The sequence below is a fragment of the Chenopodium quinoa genome, unplaced genomic scaffold, assembly GCF_001683475.1.
Source record: "Chenopodium quinoa cultivar QQ74 unplaced genomic scaffold, ASM168347v1, whole genome shotgun sequence".
Classification (NCBI taxonomy): Eukaryota; Viridiplantae; Streptophyta; class Magnoliopsida; order Caryophyllales; family Amaranthaceae; genus Chenopodium; species Chenopodium quinoa.
In genome coordinates this window covers 3,680,784-3,704,709 of record NW_018743919.1, presented here as the reverse complement: position 1 = coordinate 3,704,709, position 23,926 = coordinate 3,680,784, and the positions used below count along the sequence as shown (strand labels likewise).

Here is a 23,926-nt window from a genome sequence, read left to right as displayed (position 1 = left end):
AAGCACACCTGCTTCAGCTACATCACCATCGTCTGCAGAGTGCTAGTACATCTACTTCAGGCACGCCTGCTCAGGGCCCTATCTTAGAAGAGGAAATTAGAGTTGTATTGTTGCAAAAAGCACCTGTAACCACTACTGATCTTGTGTACACATTTAAAGCAAGACTTAAGACACAAGAGGTACATATTATTTTCTATTTACCTGAGACACATTGTTGGTTACATGATTTTATGAATGAATTACAAGTATCTGAAGTTTGGTTCTGTTAGAAATTTATGTTCAGTTATGGTTGTGACTTTTATCTTAAAATAATTATCGAAATTCCTCAAAATACACTAGTAACACAATAGTGTTATGATTGTTATCTCTATCCTCCCTCAACAAAAAGTTGCCTCCCAATTTTTTTTTTTTTAATTTCAATTGCGTTCAGTAGTAGTACATGATCAATCAAAATGTATTTTGTTGGCTGTTTGATTAAGAGACTACTCCATGTTCTATATTCGTATTAATAAACGATATGGTTAAATTAAAATGTGGAACCCTGATGTCTTCCTATAGATCGCTTCCCCCTCATATTTTTGTCGTAGCTGTCAATCTGTCATGGTTGTATGCCCGTATACCAATTGGTTAACAATGCTTTATCTGATTCTGTTCCTAAACCCATAATCATTTTCTGTAGGATATTTTGAAGAGGATCTCCAAGATACAGAAGAGCGATAACATGAATTGCATTGTGCTAAGGGAATTGGGAAATTAAACCTGATTAGTGTCTACTTTAATTCAGACAAATCATAAGAGAGTAAGAGACACTATCTGTTTAGAGCTGTCAACTTTTTCTTCCCAAGGCTAAGGTATCAATTGAAACTGTGAAGATGTAGAACTCATATGCTGACTGAATTTTCGTATAGATAATGTCTGACTAATATCTGTGTGATAATATCATACGAAGTATACAACAAGGGGATTGATTTTTTTTTTTTCCAGAGTACAGAAATCGTACGAACTCAGTTTTTGAGGAGTTTGCTGAAATTACGTGGTTTCATTAAAGAGTAATGTTCTCAGGAAAAAAAAACTGTGGATAAATAACTTTTTATTGCCAATTTCTGTAAACCTTTAAAGATTTTTAATATTATTCAAAGTAATTTTGTTTTTCCAGATGCGTATGGTTATCAAACTTCACATATGAACAACAAAATCAGGTGAAAAGAAAATATCAATATACATTCTTTTCAACATTTATTTTGTTGTTAAGAGAGTTACAAACAATAAATAACACTCAGTATGCGATATATAAGATTTCGGGTTCCACCTCTCAAGATTTTAAATCCGAGTAACTAAACTGCTCTTACTTGCATCTACAAAAACCATTACAGTATGTCTGTATATAAGAGCAATAATATGCTAAGCAAGCAATTGATTACAATTTCCACAAGTTCAAAACTCAATATTCACCTTTTTACTGCCACATGAAATAGAATTTAGGCACCATCACAAATCACAATAATACTGTTTTTTTTTTTTTTTTTTTTTTTTTTAAGATTTAAGTTCAAACAAAAAGTAATAACAAGTTAATAAAAATGATAATATACTTATATCCCCATATAATAGAAAATGATTGTAGCAATAATTATGAAAGTGGGCCCACAAATCTTAGTTGAAGAAGATGGAGCAGTGGGTTCTTGGGCCAATACAGAATTCCATGATGAAGTTGATGATTGAATCACATCCGTTGATTTGGACTTGATCTCAACAGGAAGCTTTAACCCTTTTTTGCAACTTTCAGGATTAGTACTTGCGAAGTAGCGGATCCCTTCCTCTTCTAGTGAGATTTTATCTAAGCCGTTGTCATAAACTTTGATTGGTTTGCTCAGATCACACGACTCAAATTCATTCTTGCTTTTTAGTTCGACTATCTTGTCTTCTTCTAAGCCACTAGAGTAGGCAAACCCTGTTAATTAGCCACGTCAAAAAAGTTATGCTAACACAGACATCAATATTAATAAACATTTTTAAATAAGATCGTATTATCATCATAAGACAGTCTTATAGGTGGATTGTTTTTATAATGGTCAATTGGCCGCAAATGTTTTTATAGTCGATTACTAAAAGGAGAAAACAATTAACATTTGATGCGGTTGTTTAATAATTAGTCACATAGAGTCTATAACTATCACCAATTGGTTGTTGGTGCAGTGGTGATTGGGGTTACACTTGATAGGGAAGACCGCGTGTTTGATTCCCCACAACAACAATTGGGAAAAGACTAGAACTTAATCACCCAAAACTGAGCCCCGAATCCGAATTAGCTTAAAGGGTGAACCGGACTGAACACCAAAAAAAAAAGTCTATGACTATCAATCTTGATAACGTGTATCAACACATGATAGACATGATTCTAAATTCATATATGGCTATATTTTACCCAAATTAGTATCTATGTACACATATTGAGTAATGGACATCAACCCTAATACAAAAAATAATTAGGTGATTTCTCTCCTAATTGACAAAACCATGGGGTTGCTAAAAAATAAAAGTAAAGTAACATCTCCAATAAGTTAAAACTAACTAAACACTCTTTTGATTTCATGAACCTCCCAAAAAATTATATCAAATCAAGTTAGTCACACGAAATTGCCCTAGTAAAATATCAAAACCCAATTTTAAAACTCTAACCAGAAGCTTTGATAAAATATAAAACCAATTAGATTCATGGTTAGAATCTCATCATAATCGGTTTTTATATTATACGCAATGTAGTAAAGAGTAAAGACTTCAAGACATATAAATTGTAAAGATAGAAATATGAAGGTGCAAGAAAGCATACATAGGAAGTCCCCAACAACAAAGCTCCGGCCAGCAGCCCACGAGGCGATATCGGAAGCGAGTTCCCAACCACGATCATTTCCGACTACGTGGTGAACTTGAGCCTCGGCCTTTTTGCCACCAATAACAAACACAACCACCACCAACAACAACAATAACATGAACAAGTTATTCTTAACGCAACCCATGTTTTCACAAGTGTTACAAACTAAAAGTGCAAAAGAATTAAAGGTAGTTTATAAAGAGCAAAAGATTAGAGTAAATAAGAAGCCTAGATATTATTATTACAACTGCCAATACCCTTTTATATTTTTCTCAAAGCCTTACTACAACTACCAGTCTCTTTTTATCTATCTTTCAAACTTTCTTTTCAATTATTTTATTTTATTTATTTCATTTTAATATTTTGTAGTTTTTGTTTTATTTTGCTTGTTACGTAATTTCACTTTTGTACAAAGTAAAGGATGTTTCAAGGCAGTTTCCTAAGGGACCTATGTATTTGTCACAAGTATTTGAATTAGTGAGGTATATTATTAGCCTACTAAGTTTAACATTATTCAGAAATTCTTGGATTTATTAATTAAAGAGACAAAATTAAAACCAATAGAAAAATTGAAAGCTCCAAATAAATAGAGTTATACAAAGTATTGTAAGTATTGTATTGAATTATTGAAATACAAAATGGTGTGAAAACGAAAAATATTTAGTCCCATTAATTTTTCTTTTCGCCTCTTTTCTCCTAAACTTATTTTAAAATATCATTTAGTCAACAAGTATAATACGTCGTATAAGTTAAGTTTGTCGCACAATGTATACTAATGAAATTTCAAGTAGTAAGAAGTGGTTATATATTAGATTAAAATGATAACTGAACTGAAAGGACATTAACATATTAAAAGCGTAATTGTTAATGTTTTAATTCTTTAAGTAGCAAATAATATGAATGAATGACGCATGAGCACATGAGTAGGCGAAAAATATGGAATGGCAAGTAGTTCATATTCTAACCACGCAAAGTTAATTCAAGTTTAAACTAATAAATAATATTGTATCGATATTTTAAATTAAATACTTACTCAATAAACAAAATTAAAAGAAAAGTTTTCTATTTCGAGGGTGAAACATAGATACTCCCGTACTCCTTAATCCCAAATAGTGTTTAACCCTCGTGGCAATCGTGTGGCCATATACTTGACTTTGGGTCGTTGTACTTTCAAGTAAATTTACTTTTCTTTACTCATATTTAAGGTGGTTATTATTCGTATTGGGTTGATTAAGGGCGTATTCGGCACCACCTAGTTTTTACAAGTTAAATTACGGCTTAGAAAAATAAGTTTTTGGTAATGTAGTGGTTGGGGTAAGTTTTAGTGAACGGTGGAGCTGAATCAGTTTTTATCAATAGCTTTTGGGCGTGTTTGGCAAAATATAGTTATGGAGTTAGTTATTAGCTGTAAATTTGTGATAGTAGTTGTTAGCTATTAACTGTGAAGATATATGATTACAACGTAAGTGTTTGATAAGTAAATGTTGACTCACTAATATAAATTTTTAATTATAATCCAAATCTATCCAAATGTAGGTTATATATAAGACTTCTCTAGCACCATGACTATCAGAACACTAATTAACTACTCTAGCCTTTAGTATGAGTCTTATCTATTCTCCTATATCATCATGTACTACAAAGAAATTCCATTAGTTCTCATGATCCATAAAAAATTTATAACATATATAGTACTCCACTACATTTTACATAAAGAGAAGGTGAGAATCAAACCCCTCTCATAGGAGTGGAAGGAGGGCCACTAGGTCAACCTTGATTCTCGAAATCAAACTATTTCGTATATATATTTAATGTATAAGATACATTACTTTCTCATTATTTTAACTACCATTATTTATCTAAAGAAAAAAAATTTAGGCTCTTAAAACTATAATAGTGGGTGAAGGAAAGATAAAAGTCCATTTAGTACGGGTAACAAGCTTCAGAGTAATTGACCACATAAATTACTACTGGGGCCTGGGAGCACGAGTTCCATGCGTAGAACATAGCTCTCGTGTGAGTCATGTCTCGTGGCGTATAGCATAGAAATAAACTTGTACGAACGGTACCTAGACTACCTACTACAGTACTGTACTTTGAAGCCGATAATAAATTATGGTAATCGGTAAATAATCAGATAACACATGTACTATTTGTTAAACAAAATATGAAGACATTCAAACAAGCATAGCAATTACTACTTCGTATTAAACACGACGAAGGTAAGACATCAAAGTGACAGAGTCATCGAGTTGTACAAATGTATAAATCACTAAAACGGATGCATAAGCAAGAAATTTCAGCTTCTAGGTTACAGTAAGAAGACAAATGAATCAAAAAATTTACACTTTCCACCAAATGAAGAAAACCAGAAATTTACAGAACTGTTGAACCTATACTTGAGTTCTAACAGAAAAACTACCATAGCTTCGACTAATCTAGACGCTAATATAAAAACAAAACAATGACTATTTGCTTTACCAAAATTGCCCGTAACCGTCTACTGTTGTATGTACGGTTAATGATAGTTTCGTGACAAGCCATACTTCAGAACAGGCTTTGTCAAGATTGTCAACAGTCCCTTCTGAGTGGGTTATCATCAGGCAGTGAGACACCTTAATCTGTGGAGTACTTAAGGGGCCGGGAAAGGTGTTCAACAAGCTTTGAGTAATTGTGTTTGTTCACTGAGATTTTGGTTTATCGATCTTCACATAGGGTACAAGACCCAAGAAATGAACAATCTTTGGACCCCATCCTCGCTGCTGAGCACGGCAAAACATCAGAAATGCATTTGCAAAGTAAGAGTTAAAGCCCATAAAGACACGCCATAAAGCATGCCCTTGTGGGTTGATAGGCCAACCAGATATATGCTCGCAGAAAACACGGTCACAAACCCAACACAGGCTTGCAAGAAATAATGTGATCACATAAAGCTTTGCAAGACGCTTGGCTGCAGAATCCTCTGTGTGGATGTAGTATTTGTACATCTGAGGGATGCAAAGGAGGCAGAGCACAGCATAATGACCTTTAAAACTAATCTTGAAATGAAATACTGAATGAACAACGGCAAAAATAACACCATAGAGGAAGAGGAATGTGGGCATTGTGCTTCGGTAATGCCAATCAGGTGAGTACAGAATGTAGATATAAAGGAGCATTTCCCAAACCATTGGAGTTTCATCACTTTGCTGTTGCCTGTAAAACAAACAGGCATGTTTCATGCAAAAATGATCAACATTTTTCAAATGAACAATGATGCTACCAATACCAGATATCTCAGATATAAACAGGCAAGATTCATTCAAATAAGTCAAAAATGAGAATAAGAGCAGAAAGGGTGGGGGGGGGGGGGGGGTTGCATAACAAGAAAGACACAAATAAGTAAAGCAAAATGGTGATCCCACCAATCTAGTTGCCTGACAAATCAAAGACCTCAAAATTCATAAACCAAAGAGGCAAAGACTCAAGGTGCAAAAGATAGGATCAAGCAGTGAACTAGTAAGACCAAGGAAGTCATGAACTAATAAATGCACAAACTTTTACGATTAGATGCAATGGTGTAGAATCATATCCAAGAAACTGAGATAGGGTAAAAAAAAAACATGATAATTGTAGGAGAAATAAACTAAGTTACTTACACACGTTGCAGTGTTTCATGGAACAATATGCTCCCCATTGCAAGTATCATATTTGAAAGGTGAAGAACAGTAAATCTCTTCTTATAACCCTGACTCAAGGCAATTATGAGGCCAATGACAGCTAAGATGATAGCTGGTATATTAGAAATTGTGTTGTAGAACTCTGCAATATAAGATGAACAAACATAATTGTTTTCACACCAGTCAATAGAGGATGTGACTGGGCCCCAGAAGTTTAACATTTCATCATACATTGATCATATAGCTGGTGAAGCACAATGTTGGTCGATATAAATTGCTTATTCGAAACCTTGCAGGGCTCTTATGATCTCCAAGCTATTCCTGCAAATATAGGCCTAATATTTAGCATAGAACAAAATATCTTCCCTCCTTTTCCCAGTCAAAAAAATGTATGTTTAACACATAGTGAAGAGCTCAAGACAAAAGCAAAAATTAAAATAAAATAAAATTAGGGGAAAAAAAAAGGCTTGACAAAGCACTTGACAATAGTCACAAAGAGTTATGTCACGGAGTTCTAGACTTGATGACACAGAAAGTCTCATGCTGAGAAAGCAAGTGTCTTCTTAAGCAACAGGAAGAATGAGCACTAAACTAAATCATACAACTATTTAATTGCCTGAGAATCATCCAAGAATAATAATGAAGATACTACCTCAATAATGAGTAAGATGATTTCCAAGGGTTGAAAACATGAGAAACCATCATTTAATTATTTAATGATAAATATGTGAAAACAAAATGATAAATATATGAAAACAAAATTACAAAACGAGTGATGCAAGTTCTGCTGTAAGTTAAAAATAATGTAACAGTAGTATGACAGCAATGATGAGAGTAGAAACAACAATAGAAGGATGGAAATCCCAGATATGCGGCAATTGGACAACAATGAAACGGTTCAACTCTCAATGAACCCACAATCAAATGCCTTACAAATAGAAACACCACACCAGCAAAGTACTTCATACGAAGTGTAATGGCATACCAGTAGTGTATATCTACAACAAAAGAAAGGTGCAAAAGCTTAAAGCAATAATAATATCTAAGTACGATATGCTGTATATTGTAAGTGAGACAAATTTAATGGTTAAAATGACATGGGAATTAGTTTGAACCTGTTGTCTAAAATTTAATATAGTTTCCGATCATGGTCCTCTTGATTTATATAATTCCTTCACCTTATTAAAAAAATATTATAAAAATAAAAAAATAAAAAAAAATAAAAAAGAGAAAGAAAGAGAGAAATCGGAAAAAGGGAGCATATGCATCTGCCAAAAGTTGATGAAGCGGAAGGAGATACTAATGAAGCATATAATAATGAAGGGTAAGCATAAGCATCCACCAAAAAGCCTTACTTTTCATCATTATCTCCTTCGGCTCCATCGTCTTTATTCTTACATAAAATACTTTTCACCCCATCACTTTTGTCTCTTATCAACTTAACTCAACCAAAAGTAAACAAAATAAAAAATGCGTTAAGGGTGATCTTGAGGGATGGAGGGAGTAAAACTTTAGACACCGGGTAAAAATAAATTCCCATACCATTTTAACCCGTAAAATTGTAACACTCAAAGTATAAAGTATATTGTACTTAAGACCAAAAGACATTATAGAATGTTGGAAGCACAAGCTTTTACTCTATCTGATGGGAAAACAAGCAAAAGAGGTGGAAATGGGAAAAGTATTGTGGCTCCCGTTGTTCCTCCCAGCCAAAGCTTTAGAACTATGGCAGAGCCTACAAGTAAAGAAGCTAGCAAAGAATCTACTAAATTGTATGAAATACAAAAGGGCAAACAGTGGTATAGTCTGTCCCCTACATTGACTCAGGTTCACCCATCTCTCCTACGGCTGCATGACCTAAAATACTATCTTTGTTCAATTGATTCTTTGAGGCCAGCGTGCAAGTGTTCATCATGTTGAAATCACAAAAATAAATCTCTTTTAAAACTTCCAATTACATGGCTAAATATAGGTCTCTTTTGAATTCGTTATGGAGAGGCCGAGTGGCCATCGTTTTTCACAGAGCTCCAAATTTTTGCTTAGCCATGTTTCTTAGCCAGCTAGATTCTTCATGAGCTCTTGATACACTTAGATACAGCTATACACTTGGTAACACCCCAAAATTCATATTTATATCAAAAACCTGAAAACCTCATGTTTGAATGCTTCGCTCTTTCCCCTTAGTTTTCCTCTATACACGTAGTTCTTCAACATGCCTAATCAGGATTACTTTCATTGGAGTTTGAATACTACAGGATTCCATCCAAGCATTTGCCACGAATTCCTAATTACATCATGCACTAATCTAAACACACAAATATACAAGAGATTCACCACAAATATTAGCATTTTATATCCACCAACATCACAACTGACCAAATATCAAATGAACAAACCAAATGTACCATAATCTTCTTACTCCAAGCAAAGAAACCCACATGAAGAAAACACATTATCTACAAGACTACAACATCGCAACTGGGCAGCAATAAGTGTCTGATCAATAATGTCAATGTTTAGTATATCTTATTATCATACAATGTCAATGTTTAATCCAGCAATAAAAACACCCTACACCCGTAAAACAAAATCCAAGCACATACCCACCAACCCAAAATAAAAAGGTTAAAATAGTTCGAAATCCAAAATTTCTCTTTTTATGTTTCCTATGAGTAATTATCAATGCCTATAATTCATAGATGTTGAAATTCAGAGATCATACTCAAAATGCAATTTTTAAAGGCTAACACACAAATGATTACAAATCTTTCTCACATTTGATTAAAAAGTCAAAGTGCAAGCTAACAATTAAACTCAACTCATAAAAATTTTACCAAAAAAAAAAAAACAAATAATCTAATCAAACACCTATCAATTCTACAATCAAGAAAAAGGGTAAGTGTCTGATCAACTACGCATAAGGAAAAATGATATACTTACCTTTATAAGAAGAGATGAAATCACTGAACTTTTACTTTCTAATGCATCAATTTTTCAAGGGAAGAGAGAGAAAGATATCGACTTTGAACCTCAGTCTTTTTTCCCTTTCATTTTTGTCCGGTCACCTCCGTTCTTAGGTGGGTCTCCGTCCACCGGTCGCCGCCGTTCTCGGTGGGTCGCCGGTGAGGGAAGAAGATATTAAAGAAGGCAGCATCACTGACCACAGTGTACAATACAAAGTAAATAGTGGAAATGTGAGGCTAGGTTTCTTTCAAGGAGTTCCACTTTTTAGTTTGAAAAAACCAAAAGAAAAATGGAAAAAAATGTATACATATTCGTATATTAAGTTATTAACCTAGGATGCCACAGACATTTCGTCCAACAATCGTGTCCGTGTCCGACACCGACACTCGTTCGACACAGGACGGACACACATAAAAACTGCATCCGGTTTTTTTAATATATTTAGACACTTTGAGACAAATCGTATCCTACTATGATACGATCCGGTTTGCATTTTGATATGTCACCTCATTTTTTTTAACTTTTTTAATTAGAAAGTTAAGGTAAAGTATGAGAGAAAAAGGTAAGAGTTATAATACGAGCGCCTTCAAAACACATTTCATAGCACATTATTGTATGTGAATTAGGAGAATATTATTTAGCTACGGCAAATGACTTGTTTTAAGGTTAATTATTTAGTGTTTTGTTGAATAGGTTGTCAAAATCTCGTTTTTTTTTATATATTATTTGTCTTGTTATTTGCCGTACCCGTGTCCCCTATTTTAGGATTGCCATTTTGGCGTGCCCGTATCGTACCCGTGTCCGTGTCCGTGTCCGTATCGGTGCAACCTAGACATTAACTAGGTTTCCAGTCCAAACTAGATATACTTCATATTCGATTTTAATCCGATGGGGATTGGAATATAGAATTACTCTATAGTTTATTCCTTAGACTTAAGACCGGACTTGTAATATATACAGATCTAATATGGCCTAATTATTCGAATGTGGCTCGGGCCGAATTTAGGTTCACGTCTTATACTATACACTGTATACATTATATATAAAGTGAAAGACAATGACTCAAAACAATTCTAAATAAATACAAAATATGTCTTCGACAATGAATTGGGAGTCACTCCAACCCAATAAAGGCAATAATAATTCTTGCAAGGCTCAAATCATAAGTCACGACAACATGTGCACACCCTCCACTATCGCCCTTCTCATGTGATCTCTTGCTACCACTTAGCCAACTCTTGACCCCCCCTTTATGCATTAAGGTAAGAGAAGTAAGAATTCTAGATGATTACACTTATTATATACAGAATATCATTTTTAAATTGCATGCAATATTCACAAAATCGAAAATGTGCAACTAAGTACGTACGTATTTTGAAACATAGACAATATATGATATGAGTACATTTGTCTAGATTATAGACATATTTTCTATGTTCATACTTCTTCATGAAATGAGATATGAAATACATTAGTTTGACGGACTTATTCATTTATGCATAACTTTGATCATTTCACTGTATTGGTTAGAGTCTCTAGAAAACCACCTTTCAATTCAAGGAGACCTATTTTCTCTTCTTGATAAATATAATTTGTTATTAAGAGGCTAAAATTGTAAATTTGTAATATTGTAGGCAAAACCACTACCCTAAAATATTACACTTATAAATTGTGAATAAAATGATGCATTTATTTAAATACAACTTTGTCATTTGAGAAATATATTTTGCTCATTTGCCTCAAAAAAATATATTTCGCTTATCAATCATCAATTAATAACATAACACTAAAACAGACAATAGGAATGACACATGTCACTTCCTGGTAATGTATTTTCCCTCCAAAACTCCCCCTCCCTTTTTTAAATATATTTTTTATTTTTATTTTTGTCAATGTCGTCAACACCTATAATAAATTATATACAATATTCACCAAATCATATAATTATGATATTTTTTATTCACGTATTTTACAAATCTAAATTAAAATATTCTCCATATCAATTAATTCCTAACTATAAATATTACTCCATATATCATATACAATACTAGTGGGTCAAATGCATGGTTATTATCGTGTCTATAAATTTGGTGAAATGCGACGGGTAAAACATGTATTAGATTGTAGTTGGTAAAGCGAATGATATGACAAGAAAATTTTAGTTTTTTTCCTACGGAGTTAGAAAATAAATTGGTCTACTTCTCTTGTATAGGTATGTGGAGCATTATTCATTTATTTTTCAATTAATAAAATAACATTATTAAAAGGAAAAATTGCGAAGAAGGTCCTTTTAAGGAGTCGACCTTGTCGGGAAGGTCCTTTTATGAAAAAGGTGGCATAAAAGGTCCTTTTATGACGTTTGGGTTGTGTGGAGGGTCCTTTGACCAAACTCCGGCGTTGACTTCTGTTTTGCGGCCAAAAAAAAGTCACGTGTTGTGCACGTGACCTCTTAAGTCTGATTTTTTTGTTTTTCTTTTTTTCCCTTTTCCTTCCCTTTCCCTCTTCTTCAAAGCAGCAAAATTTTGCAAATATCATATATTTTTTTTCAATCTCTGCTTTCGTTTTCTTTTCGCATTCTTATATTTGCATTCAAATATCATATTCTGATTTCCTTGTTTGAATGCAAATGCTATGAACGTTTCTTGTCCTTCTTGCACATTAATCGAATTTTTGGACGAATTTCACGAAGAAATCTAAAAAATCGATTTGGGGGTTTTCATTTGGTGAAGCTATTCTCAAAATTCTTTGCACCACTTGATTGTATATTGAATTGTGAACAATTTGGTGTGAATTTTATGCAATTTGGTTGAAAAAATAATAGGTTCCCATTTTTGAGCTTGCCTCCTACGGCCTCCCATGGAGTTCCCTCCACTATTGTCTTCTTGAATCTTGGCATGTATGTGACTAGTCTATGTTATGTAGTTATGAAGAATATAAAATTGTGTTAGTCAATTTACATGATTTCTTAGCTTCCCAAGTGAGGGAAATTGAAAGGAAATAAGGGAGGGAAATTGAAAGGGAAAAGGGGAAATCGTGGAAGAAGAGGGAAAGGGAAGGAAATGGGAAAAAAAGAAAAAAAAAAAACTCAGATTTAAGAGGTCACGTGCACAGCATGTGACTTTTTCTTGGCCGGAAAACGGAAGCCAACGTCGGAGTTTGGTCAAAGGACCCTCAACGCAACCCAAACGTCATTAAAGGACCTTTTGTGCCACCTTTTTCATAAAAGGACCTTTTTCACAAGGTCGACTCCTTAAAAGTACCTTCCTCGCAATTTTTCCTTATTAAAATTAAAAGAAATGCAAATAACATAAAATACTATTTAAATTACAATCCATTACTTTTGTATCGACAATTAACCCGAATAACTTGATTTTATAAATCATGCACGGGCACTATGCTATTACGAGTATTTCAATACTCCTCTTTCCGACAACCACGGCTCCATCATTTTATCGGCCGACTTGTAAATAAAAACCAAAATCGAGCTCATTTCGTGGCAAATTAATACGGAGTACAAACACAAATCTCTCACTCCCTCTCCAAAATTAAACAAAAAAAAAAAAAAAAAACATTGCTCAAAAATCATTCGAAACTTACTAACCCTAATTCTTCAAACTATAATCCCTAATTCCCAATAATCTTCTTCCAATTTCCAGAAATTCTTGCAACAAAATCTCAGCTATGTCGTTCGATTTGATGCTGAAGCCAACATGTGGTCGATGCGGATCAAGCAGCGATCTCTATGGCAGCAATTGCAAGCATTTGACGCTTTGCTCTAACTGCGGTAAAACTATGGCGGAAAATCGCGCTAAATGCTTCGAATGTGGCACCCCTATCACTCGATTGATTCGCGTGCGCAATTTTCTTTCTCATCTTTATCATCATTTGATTCATTTTCTGTTGGATTGATTGAATTTGAATTTTTTGATTGATGAATTTTGTAGGAGTATAATGTTAGGACGAATTCGAGCAATGATAAGAATTACTTCATTGGGAGATTTCCGACTGGATTGCCGAATTTCTCCAAGAAGAAGAGTGCGGAGAATAAATGGACTTTGCAGAAAGAAGGGCTTCAAGGTCGCCCGATTACCGATACTTTGAAGGTAAATCTTTTTAAGTTTCGTGGGGAAGAGTTCATTTTAGAATTGGGTATACAATTTGATTAATTAACGTTTAGGGTTTTTGGTCACTTTTCTTTATTGGTTGTTTATCTTGGATTGGGGAAACAATATGGTTGATTGGGGAAGAGTAAATTCTATTGTAATTAGGTAATTAATTGTTCTAAAGAGTTCTTTGAGAGTTGATCAATATGTCAAATGCCGGTATAAGTCACAACTGTTTTGGTCATTTGATTCGTGTTTGAAGTAGAGGTGGCCGGGTTGATAAGGTGCTCCTTGGGGCACGCTTGAAGCTTGTATGGGAGTACGTGATCAGTGGTGAAAGGGTGTTTGTTGATGTGTTGCTACCCGGGAAAGCAATATGTTTATGGCTTCTAGTTGCTGCGATTTGTGCTTTTTGAGTGGTTTAGCTTTTGCTGAACAAGTGATTGTAGATGGACAGCTTTGTGGATGCTAGACGAACAAGTACAATGAAAATGAAACTAATGCAATCATTTTCGTGCATTTGTATGTGCTATCTTTTGGGGGAAGGAGGACGGGGATTAAATTAAAAGTGAATGGTGTTAGCATGAAGAATTTAGTTCAGTCAAAACTTGAAAATGTTGCATGTATGGACAGAGCACAATTGAAGATATGGTTATAAGGTTTTGCTTATACTTATCACAATTAATAGTAAAGTAAGAAGGGTGATCTAAACATCAATCTTGCTATGTATATGAACGTCCCATCACGAACTTTACATTTTGGCTTGAGGTGAAGATAAAGAATGGTTGTTAAATGTATAGTGAAATTTCAAATGATAATCTGTTCGATAAAAAGGAGAAAAGGATCAATGGGGTGGGGAGAGGAGGAAAAGTTATTATGTAAATTATTAGCTATAAGTTAAAAGCAGATATGAAGTTTATTTTAAGGCATCTCAAATGATAAGTTTGAAATCAAGGGAAGGAGGGGGTGTTTATTTTGCTCTACTAATGAATTGTGCTACCCACTTGTCAAGATAATCTAGGGTTCTTTTTCAAACTTTAAAAAGGTTTCTTGTCACTCAATATATTACTTTGTTAAGGTAAACTACTTCAGGTGGGAGTATTTGTGAAAAACTTTAGAAGACTAATATTGCATTACATCCTCTCAAGTGTATGTAGAGTGACATGATTGACACTATTGAGATTTTCAGTTTCTATTACTCCCTCGGTCCCTATTTGTTTGCCCCATTGTATTTTTTGGGTCAAACTTTTAAAATCATCTCTAAGCTATAAGAATTAATGTATTCATGTGGGACCTTGTTGGATTCGTTACAATGTCTATTTTAAGAATATTTAACTTTTATAATTATTGCGTGTATAGAATTGGAGATATTATGTTTTAAGACGTTTTAAAGGCCGTGAAAAGTCAAATGGGCAAACAATTAAGGACGGAGGGAGTATGATATAATAGAACGTTCTTTTAAATAAGGCTGTGATTGTTTTTGTATTGTCTAATGTAGCTGTATTTACCAGGGTCATGTATTACGTGTATGCACAGAATATTTGTATACAGCCTAAAAAGCTTTCCTTATGCTGTAAATGTTGAAACGTGTTTCAATAAACTAGTGGTCTTAATTTGAAAATATAATCCTGAAAGTCAAAATAATGCAAATGATTTGGCTCGAAGAGAGTACAAGATGTTAGATCCACGGATTAATTTTGAAATTTACTACCTTATGCACGATGTTGTATCTATCTATACCTTCTTATTGATTTGTTATTTTCTATACTTGTGAACATGATATACTATCATGCCAATACATGTAAAGCTACCAGATATATTCATTTATATAATTAATTGCTTATTTGTTATTGTTGCCAATTTTTATCCTTAATTTAACGATGCGACACTTGGCATCTTTTAATATTGTTCAGTCATCAGCTCTAAATTACAGAACTCTGTTATCAATAAAGATTTAATATAGTTCATTCTGTGTACCGCATAAATTCAGACAGTTTTGTGCACTCTTTTTACTTTTGTTTTGGGGATTGGAGATTTAAAGTTCTAAACCCTTGCTATCTATCCTTCTATTTGTATGTAGATATACTTGGGTTGAACCTGCAAGTCTTTTTGATATTCAATTTGTTAGCTTTAATGTCTAGCTTCAGAGTCTTACCTCCCTGACTTGCCCACATGACAATTAGCTTATTTTGCATTGTAAAGAAGTTATCCTGTGTTGATTTGAAATCTTATTTGTCTTTTGGTGTTGAAATTGTTCCTTTCTTCCATATGTCTTTGTAAGGTTTATAGTTTGGTATCTATCGTTTAACTATTAACTATCAAAAATTCAAAAGTAATAATAGTGATGGTCTTAGGCAGCCATTTAGTATATATGTTATCTGAAAACATGGAGTTATATTGCTTTCATCTTGTGTTTGTAGGTTACTTGATGTGCAGTCATGTTGGACAAGTTATTGACATTTCTTGCTGCTTGCTCCATGTGAATTATAGTAACATTGATGTGTAATCTTCAATAGGAGAAGTTAAAGAATAAGCCTTGGATGCTGGAAGATGAAACTGGGCAATCACAGTTCCAGGGTCATTTGGAAGGTGCACAATCGGCTACATATTATCTCCTAATGATGCAGGCCAAAGAGTTTGTTGCAATACCAGCTGGTTCTTGGTATGTGAAATTTTACTCGTACAATTTAAGAATTGCATTTTTTTTCAAAATTTCAAGTTTAACTTGACCATAGTTGAAAGTTTGAAACTGTGTCCTTTATGTAGTATCCAATTATACCCTAGGTTGCACCGAATCGGGTACGGACATGATTCGGGTACGGGATTCGGCACTAGAAAAAAGTAGGACATGGGTACGGAATTTTTTTTTATTGAATAAAGGATTTTTGATGAATTTTCCAACTAATCACAGAAAATTGATCCATATAAACTCAAACAAGATATATATATATAAAAAAAAAAAAAAAAAGAAGAAGAATTAAAGTCAACAAACATTAATATTTGTAAGCGGTAGTGGCTTACTAAACTTACTAAACATAGAAAATAGTATAATAAAGTTGTAAGTCTTACAAGATAATAAAAGATTCGAAGTTCAAGTTTTACAACCATAATCTAATGAAGAGAAAAACACATTATCATTCAAACCATCATCAAGAATAAAATTCTCCCGAGTTTGCCCATCTCAAGACAACCAACATCATCTAGATTGTCATGCTCATCACCACCCACGTCCCACGTCTTTGTTCTATCCTTAGTGTATGCTTCACTTCTTTTAGAATACAAACGAAGGCTATTATGAATATACACCAAATCTTGGGCATGATTAGGAGAAAGTCGGTTTCTAGTACAAGAGTGAATGAACTTGTAAGTGCTCCAATTTCTTTCACAACAAGAGGATGAAGAAGGTTGGCCTAGCAACTTGAAGGCTAAACTTTGAAGCATGGGAACTTGTGAATCATAAGTAGCCCACCAATTTTTTGCATCCATCATAGCCATATCATGCAAGCAATCTACATCTTTATCATGCAAGCAATCTACATCTTTAAATATACCTTCCGATCTTTGAGAGAAAATGGCAAACTCCGTGTTAACCTTCCTTCTTTCTTCGGGGATCTTGGTAAAGTCTTCTAAAACATTGCAACCTTTGAGTAGAGATCTCATTGTCAACATTAGGAGGAACATGACCATGATCTTTATTAAGCCACTCATTGGTATAAAACCTATTTACCTATGTATAAAAATAAAGCAAACAACATAAGAATTTATCAAATATAAAGGAAGAATAATAAACAATTATTAAGATATTGCCTTGGATTTAAACAATGTGCTGAGGAATGGAGTGGAGTACTACCCTTACTCCAACAGCTAACAAGAATGTTTTGAACCACATTGAATAAGTTAGATTCCTCATTATCAGTCTCGTGCTCATACTTGTAGATAGCTTCTTTTACCTTCAACATCATGGAGTCCCACCTTTCATACACCAAATGAAGAGAAGCTTTGTCCATATCACATTATCTAATCATATCATAGATAGGCCTTGTAAACTCAAGAATATAATCAACCTTATCCCACCAAATTTCATCTAAAATTGTTGCCCTTACCACCGATGCTTGTCCACGATTATCATCCCTATATGTAGACCATGCCTCACTAACAACCATTGCTTGAAGAACATTTTTAAGGAGTTTAAACCTTTTAAGCATAACAATAATTGAGGCAAAACGAGTGTCGGCAACTGATAGCAATTTCAATGCTGACAACTTGTTATACATAGCAATTCTCATTTGGTGATTCATTATGTAATTCTTGACAAACAAAGCATCACTATGAACTTCAGTTATCCAATGACACTCATCATAAACTTCTTCATTGTTTAGAGAATTTCTAGCAGCACACATACTTTTCAACCGTAGATTAAGTGTATGCACTACACATGGAGTCCAATATATATATGAGGATATCTACCCTCGATGAGTTCTCCAGCAGCTTTGCAATTACTGGCATTATCGGTGATAATTTGAACAACATTTTGGGGACCAACTTCATGAATTACTTTACTCAATATTGTGGCAATGAAGTCTTTATCCTTCACTTCACCACATCAATCAACAGCTTTTACAAACATCGGACTAGATTCACAAGCAATCATGATATTAATTAATAGCCTCCTTTGTGGATCACTCCACCCATCACTAACAATACTAACCCCTTTAACTTTCCAAGTACCTCTTTTAGGTTCTAACAACCTGTTAACATTTTCTACCTCCTCATCAAGCAAAGTAGTTCTCAACTTGTATCCAGGAGGTGTATATCCGGGAAGAGTGTTATTTGGTGCAAATGTATAAAAACTCACATAATATGGGTTTCTAGCTAGATTAAAAGGCAATCCTCCTGTATAAAACATCCTAGCAATCCCTGCATTTAATTGCTTATGAGCTTGCATATTAAAGCAATCTAAAACTGGATTACTACCTTTCCTCTTCTTTACATTTCCTGATGAAGATGGTGGTTGCATAGAAGTAGCTTCAGAATTGTTAGAGGAGATAGGTTGGTTAGGCAAAGGTGGTCTTTTGGCTTGCAAAGATTCCTTAAAAACTTCATGTTAATGTTCAAGGTTTTTCATTTTATTGATATCATTAGTTGTCACATTTGTACAAGTTTTAACCCCTTTCCCGGATATACAAAGCAAATGAGCTGTTACTCTAGTGTATGAGCCAAACTTAATTTCTTTACAGAAGGTGCATTTCCAACTATAATTCCCCCCACCACCTCATGACTTATCACCCTTAACCACAAACTTCCACAAAGGGTATAACAAATCATCCTCACTAGGAGTAGAACTACTATTAGCATCACATGAGGCCGAAGCACTGGACATTATCAATCAATCTGTGTATGAAGGCAAAACATGCATATTAAAATAAAAATCCAATCCTCTAACTAGGTAGCAACAATTACATATAGAAAAGGCAAATAAAATAAATCTTATAAGTCATAAAAATTTCCTAACAAAATAACAGTAAAAAAATAAATAAATAATGTTCAATTGTTTTGTACATTCACAACTCAAATCAAAATGAAAATAAACCAAATTTCTATACTTTGTAGTCAAATTATTATAGTCCCACAGTGATACATACACAACTAATAATCAACAATAATCATTAAAAAAAAAAAAAAATAATCATACCTTGAGATTTTGAGATCTAGATTGTAGAACACCCAAAAGACAACAGAGAGTAGGCGTTGTAATGGGCTGCGTAGGCGGACTGCCGTCTACGTGTGGGCGGTGAGTCGGTGAGAGTGGTCGCGGTGGTTGCCGATTGAAGAGGAATATTGGCAGAGCAGCAAATTAACAACAAAGCTAACTTATTAATTACTTGATTGTTTAAGATTAATGTAAAGAAATGAAAAAACAAAAGGATAAATAGGAGTTTTTGTTCATCTCTATGAGAGCAGGGAGTAAAGAAGAGAGAGAAAGTGGGTTTGTCTGCTAGAGTAGGTTAGGCAGTTGGAAGATATGAAAATTTGGGGAGAAAAGAAGGAAAAGTAACCTATTATGTTAAAATACAAATAAAACGGCCCGTACCCATTTAAATTGGCCCGTACCCCGTACCCAATTTTTTTTAAAAAAACTGGACACATAAAAAACCGTGTCAGGTACCGCAATACCCGTGTCGTACCCCGTACCCGACCCGACACGTGAAATACAGCCAAACTGGCGTACCCGTACCGTGCAAAGTAGATTATACCGTGTAGACAGTTACTGTATGTTGTGATTAATGATTGCACTCGTCTTGTCTATTCTTTACAGTACAGCTATAGCTGTCAGGGCTTTATATCTCAGATGTTATTGATATCACATTCACAGTAACTCAATCGTCAATAACCCTTATAATGTGGTGATGTGCGTGAAATTTGATTCCATGATAACACTTTGGGCTGCTCTTAGTTTCTTATTGCATAAATTATTGGCATTCTCTCACCCCTCATTCCCCACCACCCCCAAAACTAGTAATCCAAAATCAGTTTGTGATTACTTGTGGCTATGCCAGGTACAACTTTAATAAGGTTGCACAATATAAGCAACTTACGTTAGAAGAGGCAGAGGAGAAGATGAAAAATAGGAGAAAGTTTGTTGATGGTTACGAAAGATGGATGATGAAGACAGCCAGCAATGGGGCTGCTGCATTCCCGACCTTTGATGCGAATCTTGTGAAAGATATTCCTACTGGTGGTGGAGGGAAAGGTCGCAAGAAATCAACTGCTGAAAAGGAGGGTAATGCTTCAGAAAAGGGAGAGGATGAAGGAGAAGAGGATGCAGATAGGAAGCCAAAAATTGGATCTAGCAATGGAGCTGATGATGACGACGGCAATGAAAGCCCTGCTGGAGGTGACTTTGATGATGAAGATGATAATATTGAGAAAGGTGAGGAATTTGTGTTGTTTTACATCTGTTGTCATCATTTATTATTTTTTGTGGTTCCAGACTTTAAACCATATCGTCCTAAACTCTTATAAGATGGTCAATGTTAAAATTTCTGGGTACCTACCTTTGTCCTAGTTCTGATAGTGATGATATTCGATGTTTATGGCTCTTGCTATTAAGCTGAATCAGCATTTCGTCAGCCACATCTAACTGCATGTCAGTACATGCCATTATTATTTTTTTGACATAATCTGGGCAACAGGACTGCCAACATCTGATCATTTGATCAACTTCATATCTAGAGCTGACCCCCCCCCCCCCCCACCCTGGCTCCAGGGTGTTGTGGGGTGGGGTGGGGAGGGGAAGGGTCCATTGTTGAAAACATGTGTCAGGCACTGTTATGTTATGTATCCCTAATCACTGTGGTGTGTATTGACTCTTGTGTCAGGCACTGTTATGTATCAGATACTTCTATTATAAGAATTCCCCTACTTTTGATTTAAAGGTATCAAGTGTTAATAGGAGCATTTTAACCGATCTTTAGAGCTGTATTGATACCTTCCGGCACTTAAGAATGGTACAATTTGCTGTTGTGGCAGTGGAAGGTAATGTGGTTAGGGTCCTTGAAGGAGCCCTTCCACTTTCAATGATTGGTTGGGGTCTTCTTATCAAATAGACTAGTTTAGGGGTAAAAATGAAACACATCAATAACTAATCATGTTTTTGGTTGCTTTTGTTTGGAATCATCTAGGTGATGACTGGGAGCATGAAGAAATTTTCACTGATGACGATGAAGCTGTTGGTAATGATCCTGAGGAGCGGGAAGACCTAGCTCCTGAAGTTCCTGCACCCCCAGAGATTAAGCAGGTTTGTGTTCAATGAACCATTTTATACATCCAAATTGAACTGCCCTAAAGCAGTTTCTGTAAGGGCCTATTCTGCTCAACTTATTTTCATTTGTATTATGAAAAATAAGGGTTACTCAAGTTTAAATTACAACTAAATAAGTTTTAATAGGGTCTAATTCAGATAAGTTAAGATTAGTAAAAATCTGGTGGATAAACCGCGCCCTAAGTTATCTGTTATATAGTCATTTGTTACTTTATTTGGACTTGGTTTTTGGTATTGTGCTGAGCCTATGGATGGTTAGCATGATTAGAAGTTTAGTGGATTGGCTTCTGATTTAGCAGCCCCTGCTCATTATGCTACTAGAGGCAAAAGTACATTTCGTTTCTTTGCTTTTTTTATTTTCAATTCCAAGATTCTTACCTTTCCTCCATAATTGTGCACACAGTAACAATTATGTAAATCAACTGGGCCCCTGTGTCTAGACTCTGAAGAAGTTCAATTAGGGATTATAATCTGATTTTAAGAGTAAATGATGTTCACTGGGATTTCAGAATTGCTCCTTTTGGCTGACTGAAGTGATATCATTTGTGGATTTGCAAATTGAATTATTATTATATTTATTTGAATGATACTCATAATGGTTTTTAGGACGAGGATGACGATGAGGCTAATGAAGAGGAGGGAGGACTGAGCAAATCAGGGAAGGAGCTGAAAAAATTGCTTCAGGGACAGGCCAATGGGCTTAATGAGTCTGACAGAGATGAAGAAGATGACAGCTCAGCCAAAAAAAAGAAAGATGAAGAGGATGATGATGATGACGTAAGTATATAGTAGCTGCATATTATTTTCTTCATAGACATTAATGCTAGTCGGCCTTTTTCTATCTGAAATTTTGTTGCATTCTCTCCAATCAATTATATAATGTTAGGATGAGGAAGATCGCCCTTCTCCCGTTTTAGCTCCGAAGTTGAAGGACCCTAAAGATGAGCCAGCTGATAGCAGCCCTGCAAAACCAGCTCCTGGAGGATCTTCTCGGGCAACTCCTGCCTCAAAATCGGCAAAAGGAAAGAGGAAAAATGGTGATGATACAAAATCTTCTAGTGCAGCTCCTCATAAGAAGGTGAAAACTGAAAATGTAAGTCGCTTTCTCACCTGGCCTCATTTTCATTCGCTTGTTATAGTGTTGATGTAATTTGTCATTTTTAGTTCCTTTCACTCGACTGATTTTGATGTTGGGGGGTAGGATGTGAAATCAGCCGCAAAGGAAAATGCATCAAAAATTGGTGGGGCCCCAAAAGTTACACCACCATCGTCCACAAAGGCTGGTACATCTACTTCAGGCACACCTGCTCAGGGCCCCGTCTCGGAAGAAGAAATTAGAGTTGTGTTGTTGCAAAAAGCGCCTGTAACCACTGCTGATCTTGTGGCCACATTTAAATCAAGACTAAAGTCACCAGAGGTACATATTAATATATTATTTCATTTTTACTTGAGGCACATTGTTGGGTACATGATGTTATGATTAAATTGCACGGATCTGAATTTTGGTGCTGTTAGAAGTCTATGTCCAATCGCGGCTATGATTTGTATCTTGACATAATCATCATAAATTCATAATCCTCAAAATACATTTGTATGTTATCTTTTTCCTCTTCAAACAAAAGGTTGCCTCACCAATATCAGTTGTCCATGATCAAATAATATGTTTTTGTTGGCTGTTTGTTTAAATGGCTACTCATTGTTGTGCATAGTATTGAACCTTAATGATGTGGTTATATTATGATGTGAATTTCTGATGTCTTCCTTTGGGCCGCTTCACTTCTCATTTTTTCGTAGCTGGCATAGCTGTATATTTCTGTGGCATACTTAGCTATACCAAATGAAAAACAATGCTTTGTCTGAGTCTGTTCCTCAAGCCTGTTTTCTCTTTTCTGCAGGACAAGAAGGCGTTTGCTGAAATTTTGAAGCGGATATCTAAGATACAGAAGAGTGATAACAAGAGTTACGTTGTGCTAAGGGAGAGGAGCAGATAAATCTGGTTATTGTCTGCTTTAATTCAGACAGAAAATAAGACACTATATGTTTGATATTGTGAACTTTTTCATAAGGCAATGGAATATCAGGACTTGTAAAGCTGTAGAATTCATATCCTGACTAAACTAGTCACATAGATGATGTCTGATTAATTTCTGTGGAAATATCATATTCTGGTACAACTTACTGCAAGACCGCCAAGGGAATTATCTTATCTGAGTACGGAATATGAAAGAGCTCAATTTAAACTTTAAAGTACTCCGTAGTTTGTTGAAGTTGTCCGATTTCATTAAAGAACACAACTTAATAATATTCTCAGGAAAAATTATTGATAAATCACATTTTATTGCCATTTTCTGTAAACCTCTAAAGCAGTTTTGAATTATCAGTGATTTGTTATACAGATGGGTATCGGTATTAAACTTTGCATAAGAACGACAAAATCAGCTAATTAGTGAGTTATTCAATGGGTCAAGCCTCTAATCAATAAAAAATATATCGTGAAAAAGTATATGGG

General features: G+C 34.8%; 3 protein-coding genes across 3 annotated transcripts; 1 reads left to right on the top strand and 2 right to left on the bottom strand.

Annotated features, from left to right (window-relative positions):
• Positions 1 to 1,356: 1,356 nt before the first annotated feature.
• On the bottom strand, positions 1,357 to 3,166 carry LOC110687437 (uclacyanin 1-like). The gene is made up of 2 exons (XM_021864085.1): positions 2,828 to 3,166; positions 1,357 to 1,948 (listed from the first exon to the last, which is right to left on the bottom strand). Exons 1-2 carry the CDS (start codon positions 3,012 to 3,014, stop codon positions 1,590 to 1,592), a joined length of 546 nt encoding a protein of 181 aa, XP_021719777.1. The 5' UTR covers positions 3,015 to 3,166; the 3' UTR covers positions 1,357 to 1,589.
• A 1,879-nt stretch (positions 3,167 to 5,045) lies between these two features.
• LOC110687436 (alkaline ceramidase-like) lies at positions 5,046 to 9,786 on the bottom strand. Its single transcript, XM_021864084.1, has 3 exons — positions 9,469 to 9,786; positions 6,508 to 6,849; positions 5,046 to 6,064 (listed from the first exon to the last, which is right to left on the bottom strand). The coding sequence occupies exons 2-3, from the start codon at positions 6,759 to 6,761 to the stop codon at positions 5,551 to 5,553; spliced, it is 768 nt and encodes a 255-aa protein (XP_021719776.1). The 5' UTR covers positions 6,762 to 6,849; positions 9,469 to 9,786; the 3' UTR covers positions 5,046 to 5,550.
• A 3,063-nt stretch (positions 9,787 to 12,849) lies between these two features.
• Positions 12,850 to 23,667, top strand: LOC110687435 (transcription initiation factor IIF subunit alpha-like). The gene is made up of 9 exons (XM_021864083.1): positions 12,850 to 13,344; positions 13,437 to 13,595; positions 16,112 to 16,257; positions 20,153 to 20,526; positions 21,278 to 21,393; positions 22,024 to 22,194; positions 22,304 to 22,510; positions 22,619 to 22,834; positions 23,313 to 23,667. Exons 1-9 carry the CDS (start codon positions 13,174 to 13,176, stop codon positions 23,406 to 23,408), a joined length of 1,656 nt encoding a protein of 551 aa, XP_021719775.1. The 5' UTR covers positions 12,850 to 13,173; the 3' UTR covers positions 23,409 to 23,667.
• Positions 23,668 to 23,926: the final 259 nt, after the last annotated feature.

Excerpts from the sequence above, each read along its gene's own strand:
- LOC110687437 (XM_021864085.1), bottom strand. The coding sequence starts at position 3,014 with ATGGGTTGCGTTAAGAATAACTTGTTCATGTTATTGTTGTTGTTGGTG. Across the intron at positions 1,949-2,827 it reads TGTTGTTGGGGACTTCCTAT|GGTTTGCCTACTCTAGTGGC; the intron begins GTATGCTTTCTT and ends GCTAATTAACAG.
- LOC110687436 (XM_021864084.1), bottom strand. The coding sequence starts at position 6,761 with ATGTATGATGAAATGTTAAACTTCTGGGGCCCAGTCACATCCTCTATT. Across the intron at positions 6,065-6,507 it reads CATGAAACACTGCAACGTGT|GCAACAGCAAAGTGATGAAA; the intron begins GTAAGTAACTTA and ends TTTGTTTTACAG.
- LOC110687435 (XM_021864083.1), top strand. The coding sequence starts at position 13,174 with ATGTCGTTCGATTTGATGCTGAAGCCAACATGTGGTCGATGCGGATCA. Across the intron at positions 22,195-22,303 it reads AAGAGGATGATGATGATGAC|GATGAGGAAGATCGCCCTTC; the intron begins GTAAGTATATAG and ends ATATAATGTTAG. Across the intron at positions 22,511-22,618 it reads AGAAGGTGAAAACTGAAAAT|GATGTGAAATCAGCCGCAAA; the intron begins GTAAGTCGCTTT and ends GTTGGGGGGTAG.